The sequence below is a fragment of the Buteo buteo genome, chromosome 25, assembly GCF_964188355.1.
Source record: "Buteo buteo chromosome 25, bButBut1.hap1.1, whole genome shotgun sequence".
Taxonomy (NCBI): Eukaryota; Metazoa; Chordata; class Aves; order Accipitriformes; family Accipitridae; genus Buteo; species Buteo buteo.
In genome coordinates, this window is record NC_134195.1 from 11,675,291 (window position 1) to 11,692,472 (window position 17,182).

General features: G+C 38.0%; 1 protein-coding gene across 3 annotated transcripts in view; it reads right to left on the reverse strand.

Moving 5' to 3' along the window:
* Positions 1-17,182, reverse strand: part of CYFIP1 (cytoplasmic FMR1 interacting protein 1) — an 84,035-nt gene that overhangs the window by 27,932 nt on the left and 38,921 nt on the right. For all 3 annotated transcript variants that reach the window (XM_075057398.1, XM_075057400.1, XM_075057399.1), the window contains exons 16-23: positions 16,608-16,761; positions 15,221-15,377; positions 14,562-14,658; positions 14,133-14,209; positions 13,931-14,039; positions 13,242-13,361; positions 9,058-9,257; positions 2,477-2,564 (exon numbers count right to left, since the gene is read on the reverse strand). In XM_075057398.1, coding sequence (XP_074913499.1) covers positions 2,477-2,564; positions 9,058-9,257; positions 13,242-13,361; positions 13,931-14,039; positions 14,133-14,209; positions 14,562-14,658; positions 15,221-15,377; positions 16,608-16,761 — 1,002 coding nt within the window. The remainder of the gene's footprint in view (positions 1-2,476; positions 2,565-9,057; positions 9,258-13,241; positions 13,362-13,930; positions 14,040-14,132; positions 14,210-14,561; positions 14,659-15,220; positions 15,378-16,607; positions 16,762-17,182) is intronic.

A 17,182-nucleotide genomic window follows, 5' to 3' on the forward strand; every position in this document is an offset into this window, starting at 1 on the left:
CATGCATGTGTGAGTGTATGTACACACAAGAAACCACAATGCTGTTGTTTTGACCTAAATAAACACCATGGATTGCTAAAAAACCTTCCAAAACCCCAACCCCCCAAAAAACGCCAAAAACCCAAACCCAACCAACAACAAAAAAGTCCAATAAGGAAAATAGACAGTCATATTCCTTGGCTATATGATCAATATGAAGTGCTCACCTGAATATCTTGAGTAGTTCAAGAACTCAAAAAAGACAATAAAGTAAAAAATACATAGCTACTCCATACCCCACTATTATCCAGTCAGGAGGCAATTCAACAATGTAGCTGTTAAAGGACCCAAACAAGGATGTGCTCTGTGGCAAGCCTGGCTATATAGTACACAGAATAATATCATGCAATTATATCACACGCTAGAACGTGTTGCCTCTATCATGTAAAAATTACTATCTGTTACTTGCTATATACAGTAGAAATGTCCTCCTAAAATTCCATTCAGATATACTCAATTCCAAAATACATTAGATTCAATAAAAAAAACACTGTTGTAAATATCTAAAACTACAGAGTCAGGAATATTTGCTAAAATAGGCATATCTAGTTATGAAACTTGCTCCAGAAATGCATCCAAGCACACCCTCGATTGCTCCTGCTCATATGGAAAAATAATCAGATTTCTGAAAACATATAGCTCTCAGAGTAAACATTACTAAACTCATTTTAATAATGTAACCTGACTGATAAAAAAAGGGCTCCCTAGTTAATCCTCTGTCACTCACCCCACTGTATCATCACTTAGATAAATTAAGTTAGCAGTCTCTACTAAATTCAGTGGGGTTTTTGCTCTTTACACTGCATCTGGTGAATTCCTAAAATAGTAAGAAACACAATAATCCTAATGTAAGAAAATCCCACTTTCCTATAATTTACTGTTCCCTGTTGGAGAACAATTATATAAAACACTATTCACAGTACCAGACAATCAACTGTTCATTCTACATTAAAGACATGTGAGTCCTTTTCCACCTCCTTTACATTTTAAAAGCATGAAAGTTTTACAAATGCAGCAGATATATTAGGATTGAAATTTGTAACTTCTGAGCTGTATCTTCAGCTCTCAAAAACTAGCTTGCTGGGCAAATCACAGAGATTGCACCATGTAACTAGGATATGATGTGTGGGAAATAACAATAAGGCAAGGGCTAATTATGCTCATGTTTAAGTAGGAGCTAGATAATTAAAGTAGCTAGATATGAAAATGACACAGCACACATATAAATTACAAGGATAATTGAGTACATAATTTTAAAACTTTTTTTTTAGTCAACAGTCCTCTAATTTGATCCTTATATTTTAATTGTTCTTTTCCATACTTTCATTTTGCCTCCCTGATACTCAAGAAAACAATGCAAAATTAAGAGTGCTAAATATTCTCAAAGGATTTGCTGAAGATACCACTGCTAGTTTTTACTACTGTAGGAAGTAGATCAATATTTCTGACTGAATATTAAAAATGCAGATATATGTTAATGTGCTATACCTTTAACTGTTGTTAAGACTCAGGTAATAATTCTGAAGTGTAAAAAAATAAATCTGCAGTGATCAGGGAGAATAAATCTCTCCCTCCAATACACAATACTGCCCACATGAGCATAGCATTGGTCCTGTGAATACAGGCTAACTTTCCTCACTTGGGTAGTTCCATGAAAGCCCACAACTATTCTCTTGTGCCAAGTACTCTCTCAACTTGTCACCCACGTAAGCTCCTTTCCAACCTCAGTATTGGGCATTGCCTTAAGGCACAGAGTACGTGACTGCATATCATGTACACTTCTACTGAAAACTTGCATAAGCCTTCTAGGCACTCCTCATGTGCAAAGTAAGAAAGATGATGTTAATACAGGAGATGAGATGGCCAGAAGGCCAAGTTCATCATAACGACTTTGAGGTCTTTGGGTTGAAGATGCCAAAGAAATGCTACGGTTTTTTTGGAAATAATTTAAGCAGTTTGGTATCTGATAGTTTAGGGTGGTCAGAATCTATATTCCTTTTAAGTCAGATAACATCTGAAGCAGTTTTTCCTATCTGTTCCCGTTCCTCCTGCCATCACAGTCTTCATCACTGTAACAAGGGAGCAGCTGCACCCAAGATAGGCTCTTGTTCTCACTTCACCAGATGACTAATTAATCTTCTCTTTGAGTCTGCTCTGCCACTATAAGCAACTGTGCAATGCAAGGTGGTTGAGAGAAGGACTTATTTTTAGCTTTGTCAGATGAGACTAACCATCAGACTAATCACTTGCACTTTGGCTGAAACATATGATGAGCTTCACAGCAAAGTCTGAAAAAAAGGCGTATGTTGAATTTAAAATACTCCCAAAATATATTTGAATCCATTTTTAATAACTTTCATATTCTATAATTTCTATAATTTAAAAAGATACCTTTAAACATTAGCAAACCATAAATATAAAGGGAATTAAATCCAACCTTCGATCCATAGAGATACTGCGGCTGTGCATTAGGTTGCTTATCTCTCTGAAACTCCTGAGAAAATGGTAGCACGGTCCGAACAAATCTATAAAACCAAAATAAAGAATTCATTAATTATACTTGGGTTAGTAGGTGTGCGCCTAATGCACCTTACCCTGTATAATACTGCTTTTGTCTACATATAAAATCAAAGCCAGACTCGTAGCCTTTCAGCCCAAGTTGCAACTGGGGAAGCACATAGCCTGCACTGCCCAAAAGCCTGGACACAAATCATAATCCAATTCTCCATCACTTACTGGGACTCTGTTCTTCCAGTGGTGTGCAAAATACTTCTCACCTCTACTCTAGCCCAGCCCAGCAAAAAGAGAATCAACTAACAAAGTAGCAACAGCCTCTCACAGAGAGTAAGGAAGTTCCTTGTGCTTTCAAAATTAAGTCCTTGAGAATGAACTACACCTTCAAAGAACATGACATTTCTATTTAATGCTTTGGAGCTTTTTCCCACCAAAGAAACTCACAGCAGGAGAAATACTTTAGGTTAATACCTTTAAAAAAAAGTCAGGACGAGGACTATAATCCTTGTAGCAAAATTAATGTTTCAAAAGTTTGATCATACTTCAGTGTGAGCATGTACCAATACAAATCATGTTTAGCTTTACCTTTGTGTATTGTTAAGAGGATGGCAAGAGAACCACAAAGATATGGAGTACCGCAAAAGATAGGATCAAACAGCCCATGCCAAACTGAGGACCCCTGAGTGTGAAAAACGGTGCTTGGGCAGAACTCCACAGGCTCGAGTACTCCTGCGAACGAGCAGGACAGACCTACTCCCCTGATGTTGCCTGTTAACTGTGTAATGCACATTTTGCAGCACTACAGTTTTAGTGCAGAAAGAAGTTAATCAACATCTCCTACAGTTCTGATTCTGCTTAACTTTAGTAAACTGAGCAAAATTATTGGTGCGTGTGTTTACAGGTTGGATGGCTACTTTATTTTTAACTTGATAAAAAGGATTTCTTGTAAATGGTGCAAAGCTGTATATACACAGGGATGAGGAAAACCAGCTATTTAAGAAGTGTACATCAAATGTTTGTATCACATCAGGCTGTTCTGAGTGATAGCTGAGTAAAATAAATGCATCTAGGAAAAGGTTTCAGGAAAGGAAGTTTGCAGTACATTATAATATCATCAAGATACAACTGTATCTTGATTTTTTTTCTTTAAAATAATGTTTGAATTTAATCAGCACACAAAATAAACAATTGATTAATAATTTTTCCTAGAAAGAACATAGAATTTCTATTTTTAATAGACCCATTTACTAGCTGAAAACAAAAACAGCCATGCTAATCAAAAATTGTTTCACCCAAACATGTAAAAATTGCACTATGTAGCTTACAATTATTTCCACTGTGTTTTATTTCTGAGTAATGTGAATCATTCTTGTGAGAATCTGTAACTTCAGGACAAGGTTTTCTGTATTTTTTTTAACCTGCTCAAAAATAAGTATACCCACAGTTTCAGCTACTTGTTCATATGTATTTTAGCCCTGTCTTTCCAAAAGTACTTCTACTTGCTGAAGTCCAGAAAGTACTTGCATTTAGAGCTTTTGAAGAAAAAAACATAATTTGTATATTATTTTTTATACTATCTCTCTATATAATTTAAATTTCCTTACATTTACATTTCCTCAGTTTACAAGTTTGCCCCCTTCTCTCTCACTTACACAGCAACTGAAAACTTCCTCTTGAGATCACTTGAATCTGTTCTCTGCACAGACACTTCATTAAAGAGTTTACCAGAGATGATGTAAACATTCGATGGAATTCAAAGTAATCTGCAACATATGACAAGCCCAGAGATTACTCCATTCCCCCTTCTTTCTCTCCAAATCCTATTTCTTTTTAAACTGACATCAATTTTCAAGCCCTAAGAAAATCTCAAAAATGAAAGAAATTAAAAGAGATACCATGTCGTCTGAGATAAGACTGGGTTTCAGTGTGCAGACATATTGGGCAAGAGCTGGTTTGTTATCACTAAATTAAAATCCTCACAAGGAAAAGAGTGTTTCAGAACATAAGTGTGGGTGCATCCCATGACTTTGGAAGCTGTAACTATAATTCTTAGACTTTTCAAAAAGGTATTATGAATATATTTGAATTATAAAATCTTTAGTGTCTGGGAGCCAATCAGAAAGACTGTATTTGGATTGAGAAGAAATAACAGCCTCAGAAAACAAATACTGGAGAAAGACTTCTGAGACACAGTCCCTAAGTTTCACTAGCTCTGTACAAGCACAAGTAACTCTTGTGTGTTCACCAGTGCTCCTCTATATTCTTGGGGGTTTCTCCATCTCTAATGTTTTATAGTAGCAAAATAGTCTTAAAGCTTTCTTAAAGACTTGAAGCAAGCACTCATACTTTCTTGGGTGAAAGATGCTGAGAGAGGATGAAACAGGTTAAGAAAAGGAAGTAGGAGCAAGAGATACAGTCACTTGTTATCTCATGGAAGAGCTATGGCTAAGACTGAGGATACAACAGGCTAAGGAGAGTGCATCATTCTAGGAGGTATGTGAATAATCCCAATACATCATTCAGATAAATATTTCTTCTCTCAAAACTAAGGGCTATATAGAAACCTTTACAGTTCAGTGTCATCTGCCATTCTTCAAACTTTTTCAACGTGTGTGTGTGAGTTTTCTTTTTGACATCCTGCCGGTTGGCCTCCTCCTGCTCCTCCTCCAAGGAACAGAAGCATCTCTTTGAAGGACTGAAGCTCTTTGAATATCAATGCTAAAGCTAGGCAAATTTTTACTTTCCCTCAGATACTGCTGGATGCAGGTTTTGGCATCCTCCAAGATAATCACTTCTTTTCAATTAGTGTTGATGATCTCACAGCAATTAATCCATTTTAATCAACGCAGGGTGTAAGCAGTCCAAGTCAACTAAGGAGATGAAAAAGCCTGCTGGCTTACCAAAGCTTGGCAACAGTGATTGCTGAAGGACAACATGAGCCCCAAAGTAAGTATTTTAGGGATCAAATAATTTTATATCGGTGTTTCTGTGAACCTACCAGGAAGGAGTTCATAATGAGCACTTTAAAAACTAACCTAAATGATTCTATGATTCTAATTACCATAAACTATTTAAGAAAATATGGAGAAATCTGAGAAAGACCACTTCAGCCAATGAACCTGCTGCTGCCTTGCTACTGCAGGCACCAGATCAATCTCATTCATAAACTTTCCAAGCTTCATCTCAGAACTAGTAAGATATCACAATCCTCCCTCCCTGCTCATACAGAAAGTGTCCCCCTGCACTTCCCTAATTGGTATGAACACTTTTAACTACCAGCCTTCTCACATTAGTTTGTCCTGTCTACCAGACCTCAGGGTAGCCCTACACCTCCTCTCAGTGAATGCTAGATATAACTGACCTTTCTTGAACAGGACACTTCTTGAACAGGAGTGTCAAGATAGAACAGGAGGCTATAAACTGAAGTGTGAGGAAACAGCAAACAAAATGGAGCATGAAAGAGTAACAGCTACCACTCCCTTGCTATCACCTTTCCTTTTGGTAGAAAGACTTTTTTTTTTGGTTGTTTTTTTGTTTTGTTTTTTTTTTTTTACCTGGGGGATGGTAGTTGACTACAGTCACCCCTACTTTGCATGAGCCTATATCCCTGCACCATTTGGCTCTTTGTAGCAGAAAGTAGGTAGTTTTCACTGCCAGTGCTGCTTTTCAGGTTTGCTCCAGCAGTGTCTGAACAGTGACTATCCGAGTATATGCAAGACAAGAAGACACAGCTGCTCTCATGTGAAAACTAGGCTGAAAAGCAGTGTGAGAGACAGAGAGCTCACAACAGGAAGGGGGAGAGGCAGGCAGGCAGGCTGAAAAATAAAAAGCTGGTCTTTTTGTTCATTCTGTGACAAATCTGTATCCCCAGAAGAAACATGTCATACTGCATTTGGAAGAGTGCTATACACATGAATTTTTAGCAGAGAATACAGATTTGGTGAATGAGTTGAGAGGAGATAGAGTCTGACTACCGTCTCCGGAAGCTTGTATCATCTGTGTCAAGAAAGCACAGAAAATCCTCAATCCAAATAAATGTCTAGGCTGCCTCACACTTGCTCCTCTGTTAGCCCTCAACACAAAACAAGCTATCATGGAAGGAAAAGACCAACTTAGAATTAGTAAAGAAAATAAGGCAGAAAAAGGAATGAACAACAAAAATCTGGAAGTTGTCCTTGTGTCATTTGAATCGTCTGGACAGCCCCAGTCCTACTAACTCCACAAAGGTACAAGGAAATGAAAAAAAGTACAGACACAGGCATAAGTATGACAAAGATTCCTCATGCAAAAAGACAGAGCTCTGGCTTGGAAAAACATGCAACTGAGGGCCAACATGAGAGAGCTCTTAAAAAAAATCCGAAGCAGCACAGAAAAGACAAGTCTGGAAAGACAAAGTCTGGACACAGCTGTGCAGCTGTCCAGCACTAATGAGACTAAATTTCAGAAAACCAGCAACTGCAATTATTAAATTGCTAAATCTTTTAATAGCAGGCTCACTGTTTAATCTTAGTACATTATCAGATATATAAAAAAAAACCCTCCCAAGGTCCAAATAATTACACATGAAATGTGTTTCAACACTTCTGTGTAAATAGCCTTAGCCTTTGAACCAAACCTGCAGGGTTTCTAAACACTTGAACTTTTTTACAGGTGTTTGAAATCATCAAGTTCAACCATTCTTGGGAAAAGAATTTCAAAAGGTACTGGATACAAGTTAATCTGACCAAAACACTAACTTTAAAAGAAGGACCTTTACACCTAGGCTGTGGTCAAATTAATAAAAGGCCAGCCACAGGTACTATACATTTGCTTCCTGGGAGCTCCACCTCCAACCCCTCACCACCAAGTAAACTCTCTGCTTTTCATCATACTTATTTCTCTTTCTTCCAGCCTTTCATTGTTACTTTTCTTTCCTTGTTTACATGTAGGTTTCATGCAAGACATTACCTATCAAGAGCCAAGAATTAAACTAGCAGCTCTCACAGAGCTCCTCACTGTGTACTCCTGTATTTGGATACAATAACCTGTACAGTTGAGAGAGCTCATCAATTTAAAGTTCATGCTAACAGCAAGGCAGCAACAGACATAATGAACGTTCTTAAGAGGTATAAAAGGGCTAGAAACTCCCTGTTCCTATTTTTGATAGCAAAAATATCAATGGGCACTGTATAGCATGTGCAACACACATTAATTCTCTCCACATTGCTGTTTTTGACTGAAACCAAAGCAATTCTGTGATGAAATTAGGAAGTATGTGTACCATGTGTCCAAGATCTGTCTCCCTTTATCATCTCTTAAATTAATTATCCTGAATTAATTACCTGACAAGCTTGAGGATCAGCCTAACTCAATTCATGCGTACAGTTTTTAAACAGACAAGCAACAGTCCTACAGGATTCTGCTAGTGTCCTTTCGCGTTCCATTCTCGCTTCCCAAGCACTGTGGTCTGCAGTATGGCAGTCCTTATAGCCAGGATGAACACAGACTGGATAGGAGCTATTGAATGTCTTTCATCAAAGCTGACAGGTAAAGGATCGGCATTTCATCAAGATTTTCTTTTAATATTATGCTTACATGATTCTTAATACATCACACTGAATATTCCAATATTGATCTCCAGATACATCAACTGCACAGCAGCTTCCTCGGAAATACATTCAACTCTCCTGTGCAAACAGATTAATGTAACAGAAGTTTCTTGGCTAAAACTTAACCACAAAAAACACTCCTTTTTTTTTTTTTTCCAGACAGAATCTTGGATCTAAAATGCAACATAACCATCATGGAACATGTCAGACAGGGAAAGCTCTCCAAGGAGACTGTGAAAGATGAGAACACACTTCCTCCTCTTCCTACAGCTCAATATTCAATATCACTTTACTGTCACTTCACCGTGCTTTAACCAAAACCTGAGAAAAGGCTAAAAGCAGCACAAAAATCCTAAAAAGAGCACACAAGCAGGAAGTCCAGAAATGCAAAGTCCCAAGCACTGTGCCTTCCACACACTCAAACTTTAGATCCTACCTTCCTCTTTCTAATTCCATTACTCCCTCTCCTTAAAGGAAGCAACTGTAGTTGCAGCGAACACTGAACTCTTCCTTTCTCCAGTAAACAGTCCTTTTCTTCACATTAATGCAGCATCAGGAATATAATTTTATTTCCATTGTCTCACAGTTGAGGATCCTGTTTACCAAAATATCTTCCCAATAGGCACTTTGCAGTATTTTTGGACACACTTTATTTTGCAACATATCATAGCTAAGTCATTAAAATGTCAGAATTTGGATGCTGCAGTGATATTTGACTTCTATTGTGGACAAATAACAGGCTTTCATACATTTGACAGTACTTAGTAAAATGACTCATGCTGCTTCATTTCAAGTAAAGCATTAGAAGTGGAAAACACACTAAATGAATAGAGATGGACTTGTCAGCATTTGCTAAGAAAGAAGTTGCAGGAGGGTAGTAGAAGAACTGCTGCAAACAAAAGGCTGCCATGCTAACCTGTTAGTAGATCCATTGTAGCAGTAGTTTGGAAGGAAATCATAATTGAGTTCCCAAAAGACATGAAGAGTGATTCTTCCATAAGGGGCTGACACATTGTGATTGGCTTCTCTGAACATGGCATCAAAGCTGTCCAAGGTCATGTATCTACTCAGAAGCTTGTGAGTCATTTTGTTTATCTCTATCAAGCCATCCAGCTCCTACAAAAAAAACAAGAGGAAAGAAAGTGAGCAGTGCATTTAATAAAGTGGAGAATCTCAACAAAGTACCTAAATAACCTTGACGGAATAGAAGACTCAAAAGAAGTCAAAATGAAAAATTGACTCTCCCCCAGTCTCTTACTTTAATGGTAAGAGCTGGAAAGAATCAGTGCTCTTGGGATTGTTTTGTAGCAATCTCCCACGAAAACCCTCTGAGACTTTAAAGGTATTCATTATAATCGGTCCACACTGCAGATGGGTCTCAAACACAGATCTATGCCAACTCTTCTTCCACTGAGCAGAAGTTGAAATTCCAGCATTTAAGTGGGCTCAGACATAGGCCAAGAAGCATCTTCTGCATTTCCTACTTTACAAGCTACCACAAAGTAATTTCTGCTCAGTAGGGCAACTGGTGAACTAGCTTTTGTAGTCATACTGGTAGGGATAACATCACATTTACCATAACACTTTCTTGTGGTTTACTCCAGCTAAGAAAATGTAGTAAGATGAAATGAAAGATGAGACCAGACATTAACAAGTGTTGTGAAAGTATCCACAAAATCACTAGCTGCAGACTACACAACTATACATGAGCACTGCCTTTCGTGATGTTTCTCCTCTTGACAAGAAATTCCTAGTATGGTTTCTGGCACTTTCAATGCAATACAATAAAATAAAATAAAATAAAATAAATCCATCCCTGACATAAGACACTGAAAACACCAAACACAAAGACCACAACCTCTCACTCAAAAAAACCCCAAGCACTGCTTTTAAAGATTGTTGTGCAATGTCCAGTGGCTTTGCTTAGCAGTGCATCAAACTACTGGTCGTCTTCCCCATACAGTGCTGTCAGATTTAACTGCTCCATGTTTCAAAGGATTTTCAAACCTGTGAGCAACATTTACTTTAAGGAAAAAGAACCACTATGATTGTTACTACAGTATTGAGTCCAATCTGAGGGGAAAAAATAGCTCAGTCTTTTAACCACCTTCATTTAATTTATTTAGCTTGAAAAACAGCCGAAGTTACTAATTAGTTAAGCTATTAGTATCAGTTTCTCATGGAAGAAACCAAGCAGTTTTCAGCAGAAATTATTTTGCATAAAACAAAAAAAAAAAGCATAAAAAAAGAAGGAGCATTGTGGAGGGATACCACCTTAGCCCTGCCACTTCTTAACTCAAGAAAGAGTGAGAACCTGTGACCTAAGAAACACATCATCAATGGTTTCTGTTCACCTAGCCACTTAGAAAATCCTGCACATAACAAAGAAAAACTACATTTCAATAATTCAAAGGTTATAACAACAAGTACTGAAAAGTCAAGAGGCTCTATGGCCTCAGTATTTGATTTATCTTCAGTAAAAATGAAGTTAAATCAAGGTAGTTAGCCGCATAACAAAATCTCACTGGTAAAAAAAACTTATTATGGAAAGACCAATGGTAAACTTGCTTGCATAACTTTTAATTTATTTTTCATTCCAGCAGAACTGAATGTGTCTGACATTTTTCTTGTTGACTGCATACTTACATGTCAAATTCATGCCGTCTGGAAATAAAATTTGTTTTTTAGCATTTTAATTAGGAAACTAACTCAAAAGACACCTCAATATTGCACAGATGCTCTTTTTCCACAGGCACAAGTCAGATCTTGTCCCTCCACAAAAAAATTTTTTGTCATGCTACAAAACCAAGCTGCCTGGGCAAATAAACTCATTTTGATTCTCCAGGCACAAGGCTGGTTTGGTCTGCAATTTATCTATAAGCATGGACAGAAGTGGGCATTTATAAAAATTTAAATCACAAGAATGCTCATTTTCCTTGTTTCCTCATGGGTCCTAGCATATGCCTTCTCTACAGGTGATGTTTACACCTTACTCCCAAAGCCCTTGGTTGCAGCAGGTTTATTTTTTTGCTGCGCAAGGAAAGAACAAGATTCTCAAAATCAACAGGACTGGGACTTGCACAGTCCCGTGTACAGCAGCATAGTCCAGAGTACTGCGTCAGGTCAGGCCAAAGCACTGTTTGAACAGAGATGCAGGTTAAGGTGTGGGGAGGAAAAAATCATAGCACATCAGAATTATTAAAGTCCACAATATACCACAATGGCAACAGAGGATTTGCCAGTATAATTTATGATGTAGCTGGAGGTGACTAGAAGAATGCCTTTTGCAAGACTAAGCTGCCTCTCTGGTAAGAGGTTTTGCCAAACTAGACTTAGTAAACCAGACAAACTTCAACCACAGCTTTATGTGATTTCACACTTAGAGAAAAATTAAAACAAAACATCAGAGGGAAAAGTTTTGTTATTTTTCTAATAAGACTGCTTAAATTATTCCTATTTATATATATTTAACTACAGTTAAGAATAAAACAAGTTTGCCTGTTAGTCATTCAGCGTCTTCTCCTTTCAGGAGTGACTGTAGAGCTATTTGCTGAGAAAATACTTTAGAGGACATCTAGCAAAGCTGGAGAAAACTTTTTTGCTTCTGCCATTAAAAACAAATACAGAATTATAAGGGGGGGGGAGTCTAGATGTCTATCATTATCAATGCAAATAAAAGAAATAAAAATTAACTTAAAATAAATTAAATTAAAACAAAACAAGCATCTAGACCCTGTGGTTGTGCATTTCTTCCCCCTCTCCAGGCTGAATTACGAACTGGGGAAGTCTCCCTAGGCCTTAGCATAAGTGTAACGAGTTGGGCAGTTAAGTGACCCTTGACTGTGGCGGGAACTCTGACACAGCTAAAATGGGAGATATGCTGTGCGTCTCAAGGACTCTGCTGCCCGGCAGAGGAGGGGGACGGGAGCAGAGATAGCCAGTTCTCATAACAACCTGCAGCCAGTTCTTTCTCATAACAACCTTGAGACATTACAGTCCTCCCCTGACAATCTTGGAGCATCCTGTATCTCTGTTTTAAGTTATTCTCAGACAGCCTCGGAGCTTTCCTTATCTGCACGTGAAATGGTACCAGCACAGCTGGGATTCCAGCAACTTTTTGATGACAAAAGTCAATCATCTCCCAAACCTATAAACAGCGGTACTAAGTGAGGGCCTTTGAGCTCTCCTGGACTGCAGCGGGCTGCGACCAGCATCTCCCTCTGAGCGGGACACCTCTCAGAGCTCGCAAACTTTCCTGTTTGCAAAAATCAGAGGTCTGTTGCCAAAAGCCAACACGACCTGGGCTGATACTCTCTGCTCCTCGAGGCTCGACCCTTCACCCATTGAGACAAATGCCAAAGCATTCAACGTGAATATTTTCACAGACCTCGAGGGGATTTTTTAACAGGTATACCTCTTTTACTCTATTTTACTCTCTTATACGCGTATCTCCTAGTGTCTTCATGCATGCGCGTGTACTAACCTGAATAGTTGATAGTAAGTATATTATAGGAAGTATAAGTTATTACTTTCAAATTTATACCTCAATTACTATTGTGAATTTCATTCAACTGTGAATGAATTTTAGGCTGCTATTACACTTATAATCCCTTTAGATATAAACAGTTGACCAAGTCTGGGACCCGGAGTCAATCTAGCTGCACCTAGACTCCGACAGGAGTTTAGAAAGCAAAGGAGTCTTTTCTGAACCTCGTGACTCAATGGGAGGGTCTCCCCTACTTTTCCACATTCCTGATCTTTGCACAAATCACAAGAAATTAATTCTAACTTGATTTTTCTTTGTAGTATTTCTTTTTACCCTATTAAGTTTTCAGTCTCTATATACATAAGTTTAGTCTGATTCTAACTTAATTTTCCTGAGTGCATTTCATCCATGTACTAAGTAATAGAGTGAACCTGGCCATCGAATTCTGTGAAGTTGCACTTTTATATAAATTTCTATTAAATCATTTTTCTGTTGCTAATACAATTGGAGGTGATTCTTTAAGTGATCTGAACCCCTCTTCTCTCTCATCCCCCCCTGTGATGGACCCCAGCTGCTGTGTTAGTGTTCTGGCAAAACTGCAACACAACACTCACCACAATGGAAGTCAAATCCTCACTTTCAAATCGACCAATTGCCAGTTCCATTGACCTGTACATGGCTGCTGAAATTCGCTGAGTGATCAGTCGGTTCAGGTCTATTGACCTACCAAGAAGCTAAAGAAAAAATGCTGTAAGTTTTGAACTGAAAGTCAAATTATGAGACAAGCTGTACAAGGACTATGAGACTCCACTGATGAAGAGACTCTCATGTGGTAAACTTGCATTCCAAACACACAGAAGCAAAGCAGATGGACAAAATTTAGAAATTCAGGAAAAAATGAGGTATTACAATTTACATCCCAATTCTTAAAAAAGAAGTAAAATCACATGTTGCATTTACATCTAAGTATTTATATCAGCATTTTATGCTTCCATGACATTGTGCCAACAACATACTGAAAACTGGTGAAAGACATTACTAGGAAGACAACGCTACCACATGCGACATTCCTATTTGGCTTGTGTTTGCTTAACTGCACCAGACATTCGCATTTAAACAGGATCTTTTAAGTTCTTGTCTCAATTTACTCCTTTCTATGACAAAAAAGCTGATCTCAAATGTCAGTTATGCCACTTAGATGACAGAGCATAAAGCACGGGAAGAGTTTTATATACCTACATAAATCAACACCATTGGAAAATTGCCAAGCAACTGGAATACAACAGAGTATGAGTTAACTCACTTGGACATGTCTCTGTTTCAGCAGTGTCTCATAGCGGTTGGACTGTAGCAACTGAATGGTTGCTCCCTGATTCTTGCATTCTGAACGTAATCGTTTTTCCAGAAGCAGGCTATTAAGAAAGGAAGAAAACACTTAAAGTCTATTAGACAGCAAAGCAGAGCAGAAATGCATGGATAAAAGTTCTAACTACCAGAATAGCTACCTGCCAGCCATTGCCTTGTAATACGCAAATATTTGGTCTGCCAGCTTGTAGACAAATTGGTCAAAACATAGGTTTACCTTGGGGAGAAAAAAAATTTGTGCATTTAGAGATACTTAAAATTTAAAGAGGGGAGATTATCCAAGACCTCCCACTGTTTATCAAACATAATTAAGAAAGTTAATGCATCCAAATTTTCCAGTACAAGAGAAGATGACATTCAGTTTTCAGCATTAATGTGAGGCAATTTGCACAGGCCTAAAGGCTTCCTCGCAACATATTACCCAAACAGTTACCCATCTTCTGGTCTTTCTTCTCAGCTTGTTTATTATCTCCAACTGTTCTGAATCTCTTATAATAGGTCTTGGCCTTTAGCATCATTTTCACATTCAGGTACAGACTATTTTTCTCCAGTAGATAAAGTTGCTTTACCTCTGCCTCAATCTCATCATAGAGGAACTGCTTCTTAAATTTAGTAAGTGCATAATGAGCACTGTCATTATAAAGGTCCAAAGAATAAAGAACATACCTGAATGAAAAAGAATAAAAAGAGTTACATGTATATAGAAATTATGATTCTTTAGGATGGTGCAGTCAAGATGTTGAAAGCCAGTCAATATTGTAACCTACGCGTGGTTCATGCAAACAGGATATTTTTTTTTGTTTTAATTTTTATATAAAGTATCACAGTTTCTCCTTTAAGAAAGTCTTTTGTTCATTCAAGAAATTGTACAGATAAGCTTGCAGTCTGAAACTTGTTTTCTAGATGTAGCTTATCAAAATGGAACTATGCTTTTACCTCTATGCATTATATTTGACATCTTTGAGGAGTGAGTAATGAGAACTCAGGGAACAACAAATTTGGCTGGTGCAATGATACTTATATGAAAGGTTTGGTATTTCAATTATTCACTTCAAAAAGAAAACTTTGAGAATCTGGAAATTGACAAATATAAGAGGAAAATTTTATAAAGGTTTAGAATATCTTCTCAGTGACTGCTTGTTAAAACCAATAAAAGCAGTAACATTATAATAAGGAATGGCAATCATTAAGAATAATCATTCAGTGGAAGAGCACAAGTAGGTCTTACTCCATCATTGATGCCTCTTTGGTCTCCAGAATATGGTCTGTCAGAATCCAAGGCATGGACATCTCAATGGGAAACTGGATTCTTCTGCCCATGGTCAGCTCTAAGAAGAATTCCCTGAACCACAGCTGGGACAGATCACAGCATTGCTGCAGGGTTTCTTTCAGAATAAATGAGGAAGAATTACACTTCTTATAGAAATACATCAGGAACAATATAACTGTGATTCTGATGATGCAATGTGAAACAAAAAAAGCAGCCATGAGTCACTAGAGCTATATCTAGGCCAAATATGTAAATCAAATTCAAAATGTAAAGCCCGTGACTTTTTCAAAGAGTTTTGAACTCCACATTTGCCCGCATAGTGCCTTTTTACACAAAAAAGCGTGGAAGTGGACCAGACTACCAGTTAAACAGAAAAACTATGTACACCAGTGAAGGGGGATTTCTAGTTTAACTTCTCAGGTTGAGGGCTGAGAAAGCTGTATACTGAACTTGGGAAGCACCAGGTGAGGGAGACAAAATTGTACCGGATCCACCAGTACCATCTCTCCCTCTGGAGGACTGAATTGCTCCACACGTTCCTGTTGATTAGATGTGCAGGAAATGACAGACAAACACATGAAGGAGGGATTAAAACAAAAAGTTTCTAAGGCTGCTGTCAAGGGCACAGAGGTGTGCTTCCCACCTCTCCAGAAAACACTTGGCACGAGCCTTCTTTTGCAGAAGGCTTGAGAACCAAAACAGGAATGAACTTTTTACATTAAGACGTTCTGAAGACCTTTTGAAGTGCTGTTCCCCAGTAGCGTAATGACTGACATTAACAGGCTCCCCCTTCTCTGAGGGTAAAGGAGTCCAGTAGCAAAACAAAAATGAAAGACACACAGCATGGTGATGACAAAGACTAGATACATTCAATGTCAGTAGGTGAATTCTTTAGGACAGCATGTTTCCGATTACAATTAACTGAATAGTAAGAGTAGTGAAATGACATCAAATTTACCACAACAGAGAATTTTTTTCCTCTGTACTTAAAACAAAACAAAAAAAAAAATCCCCCAAAACCAAACCACAAAAACTACTTCCTTTTTAAAATTTCAGTGTGTATAGGCTTATCTGTCCCTTGTTTATATAAATACGTACATTAAAAAAAATAGAAAAGGGAGGTAACAATATGAAATTTGACGCATTATAAACAAATATATAACAAGTCAAAATAAAAATCCCACCACAATACTGAATATCACATCTCAGAAAAAGTTTGGACAGACCAAGGTTTTTGATAAATAAACCAAAGGTAAGTTGACTTAGGCAATCGGAAACATTTTCCAGGTCGTGTTAGAGGTGTTAGGACATGCTAAGCTGGACACTGATCATCTACATATCTTACCACTGAAATTTATCAAATGAGTGTAGAAGAAAGACTCGCGATGGAATTTTTCTATGTCCAATATGGTGGGCCCCTCAAGGCTACTTCTCAAGGTTTTCTTGGAACCACTTTTGTCAGCAATGAGGGACTCTAACATAGTTCTCACCATGTAAAGCTGTATCATTAAAGGAAACAGTTGTGGTGGAAAGGGGGGGAAAAAAGGAAAATACACATGGTACATTAGTTGAGCAACACTGAGAATCACTATCAGTAAGCGACTGCTCCACTTCAAATTGAAAACTGGCACTGTGTGGATAAAAGCCTTTCAGGCGAGAGGAACAGATGCAACGCTAGCCTACGCACCAGCACAAATGCCTACCCATGCCAAGGGGACCTCCACTGACACTTAGCAGCAGACCATTTGCAGTGGAACAGTTCACATCACCACAAAAAGTAAAAGTAATAAGTAATGTCTTACCACCAAAGTTTAAAAGAGGCGGATAGATGTAGGACTGCCTCAGAAACTTGTGTGTCACATGCAATAGCTTTTCCAATCCCAGAGACTTGAGCTGCTTCAACAGCTCAGCAGAGTTTAA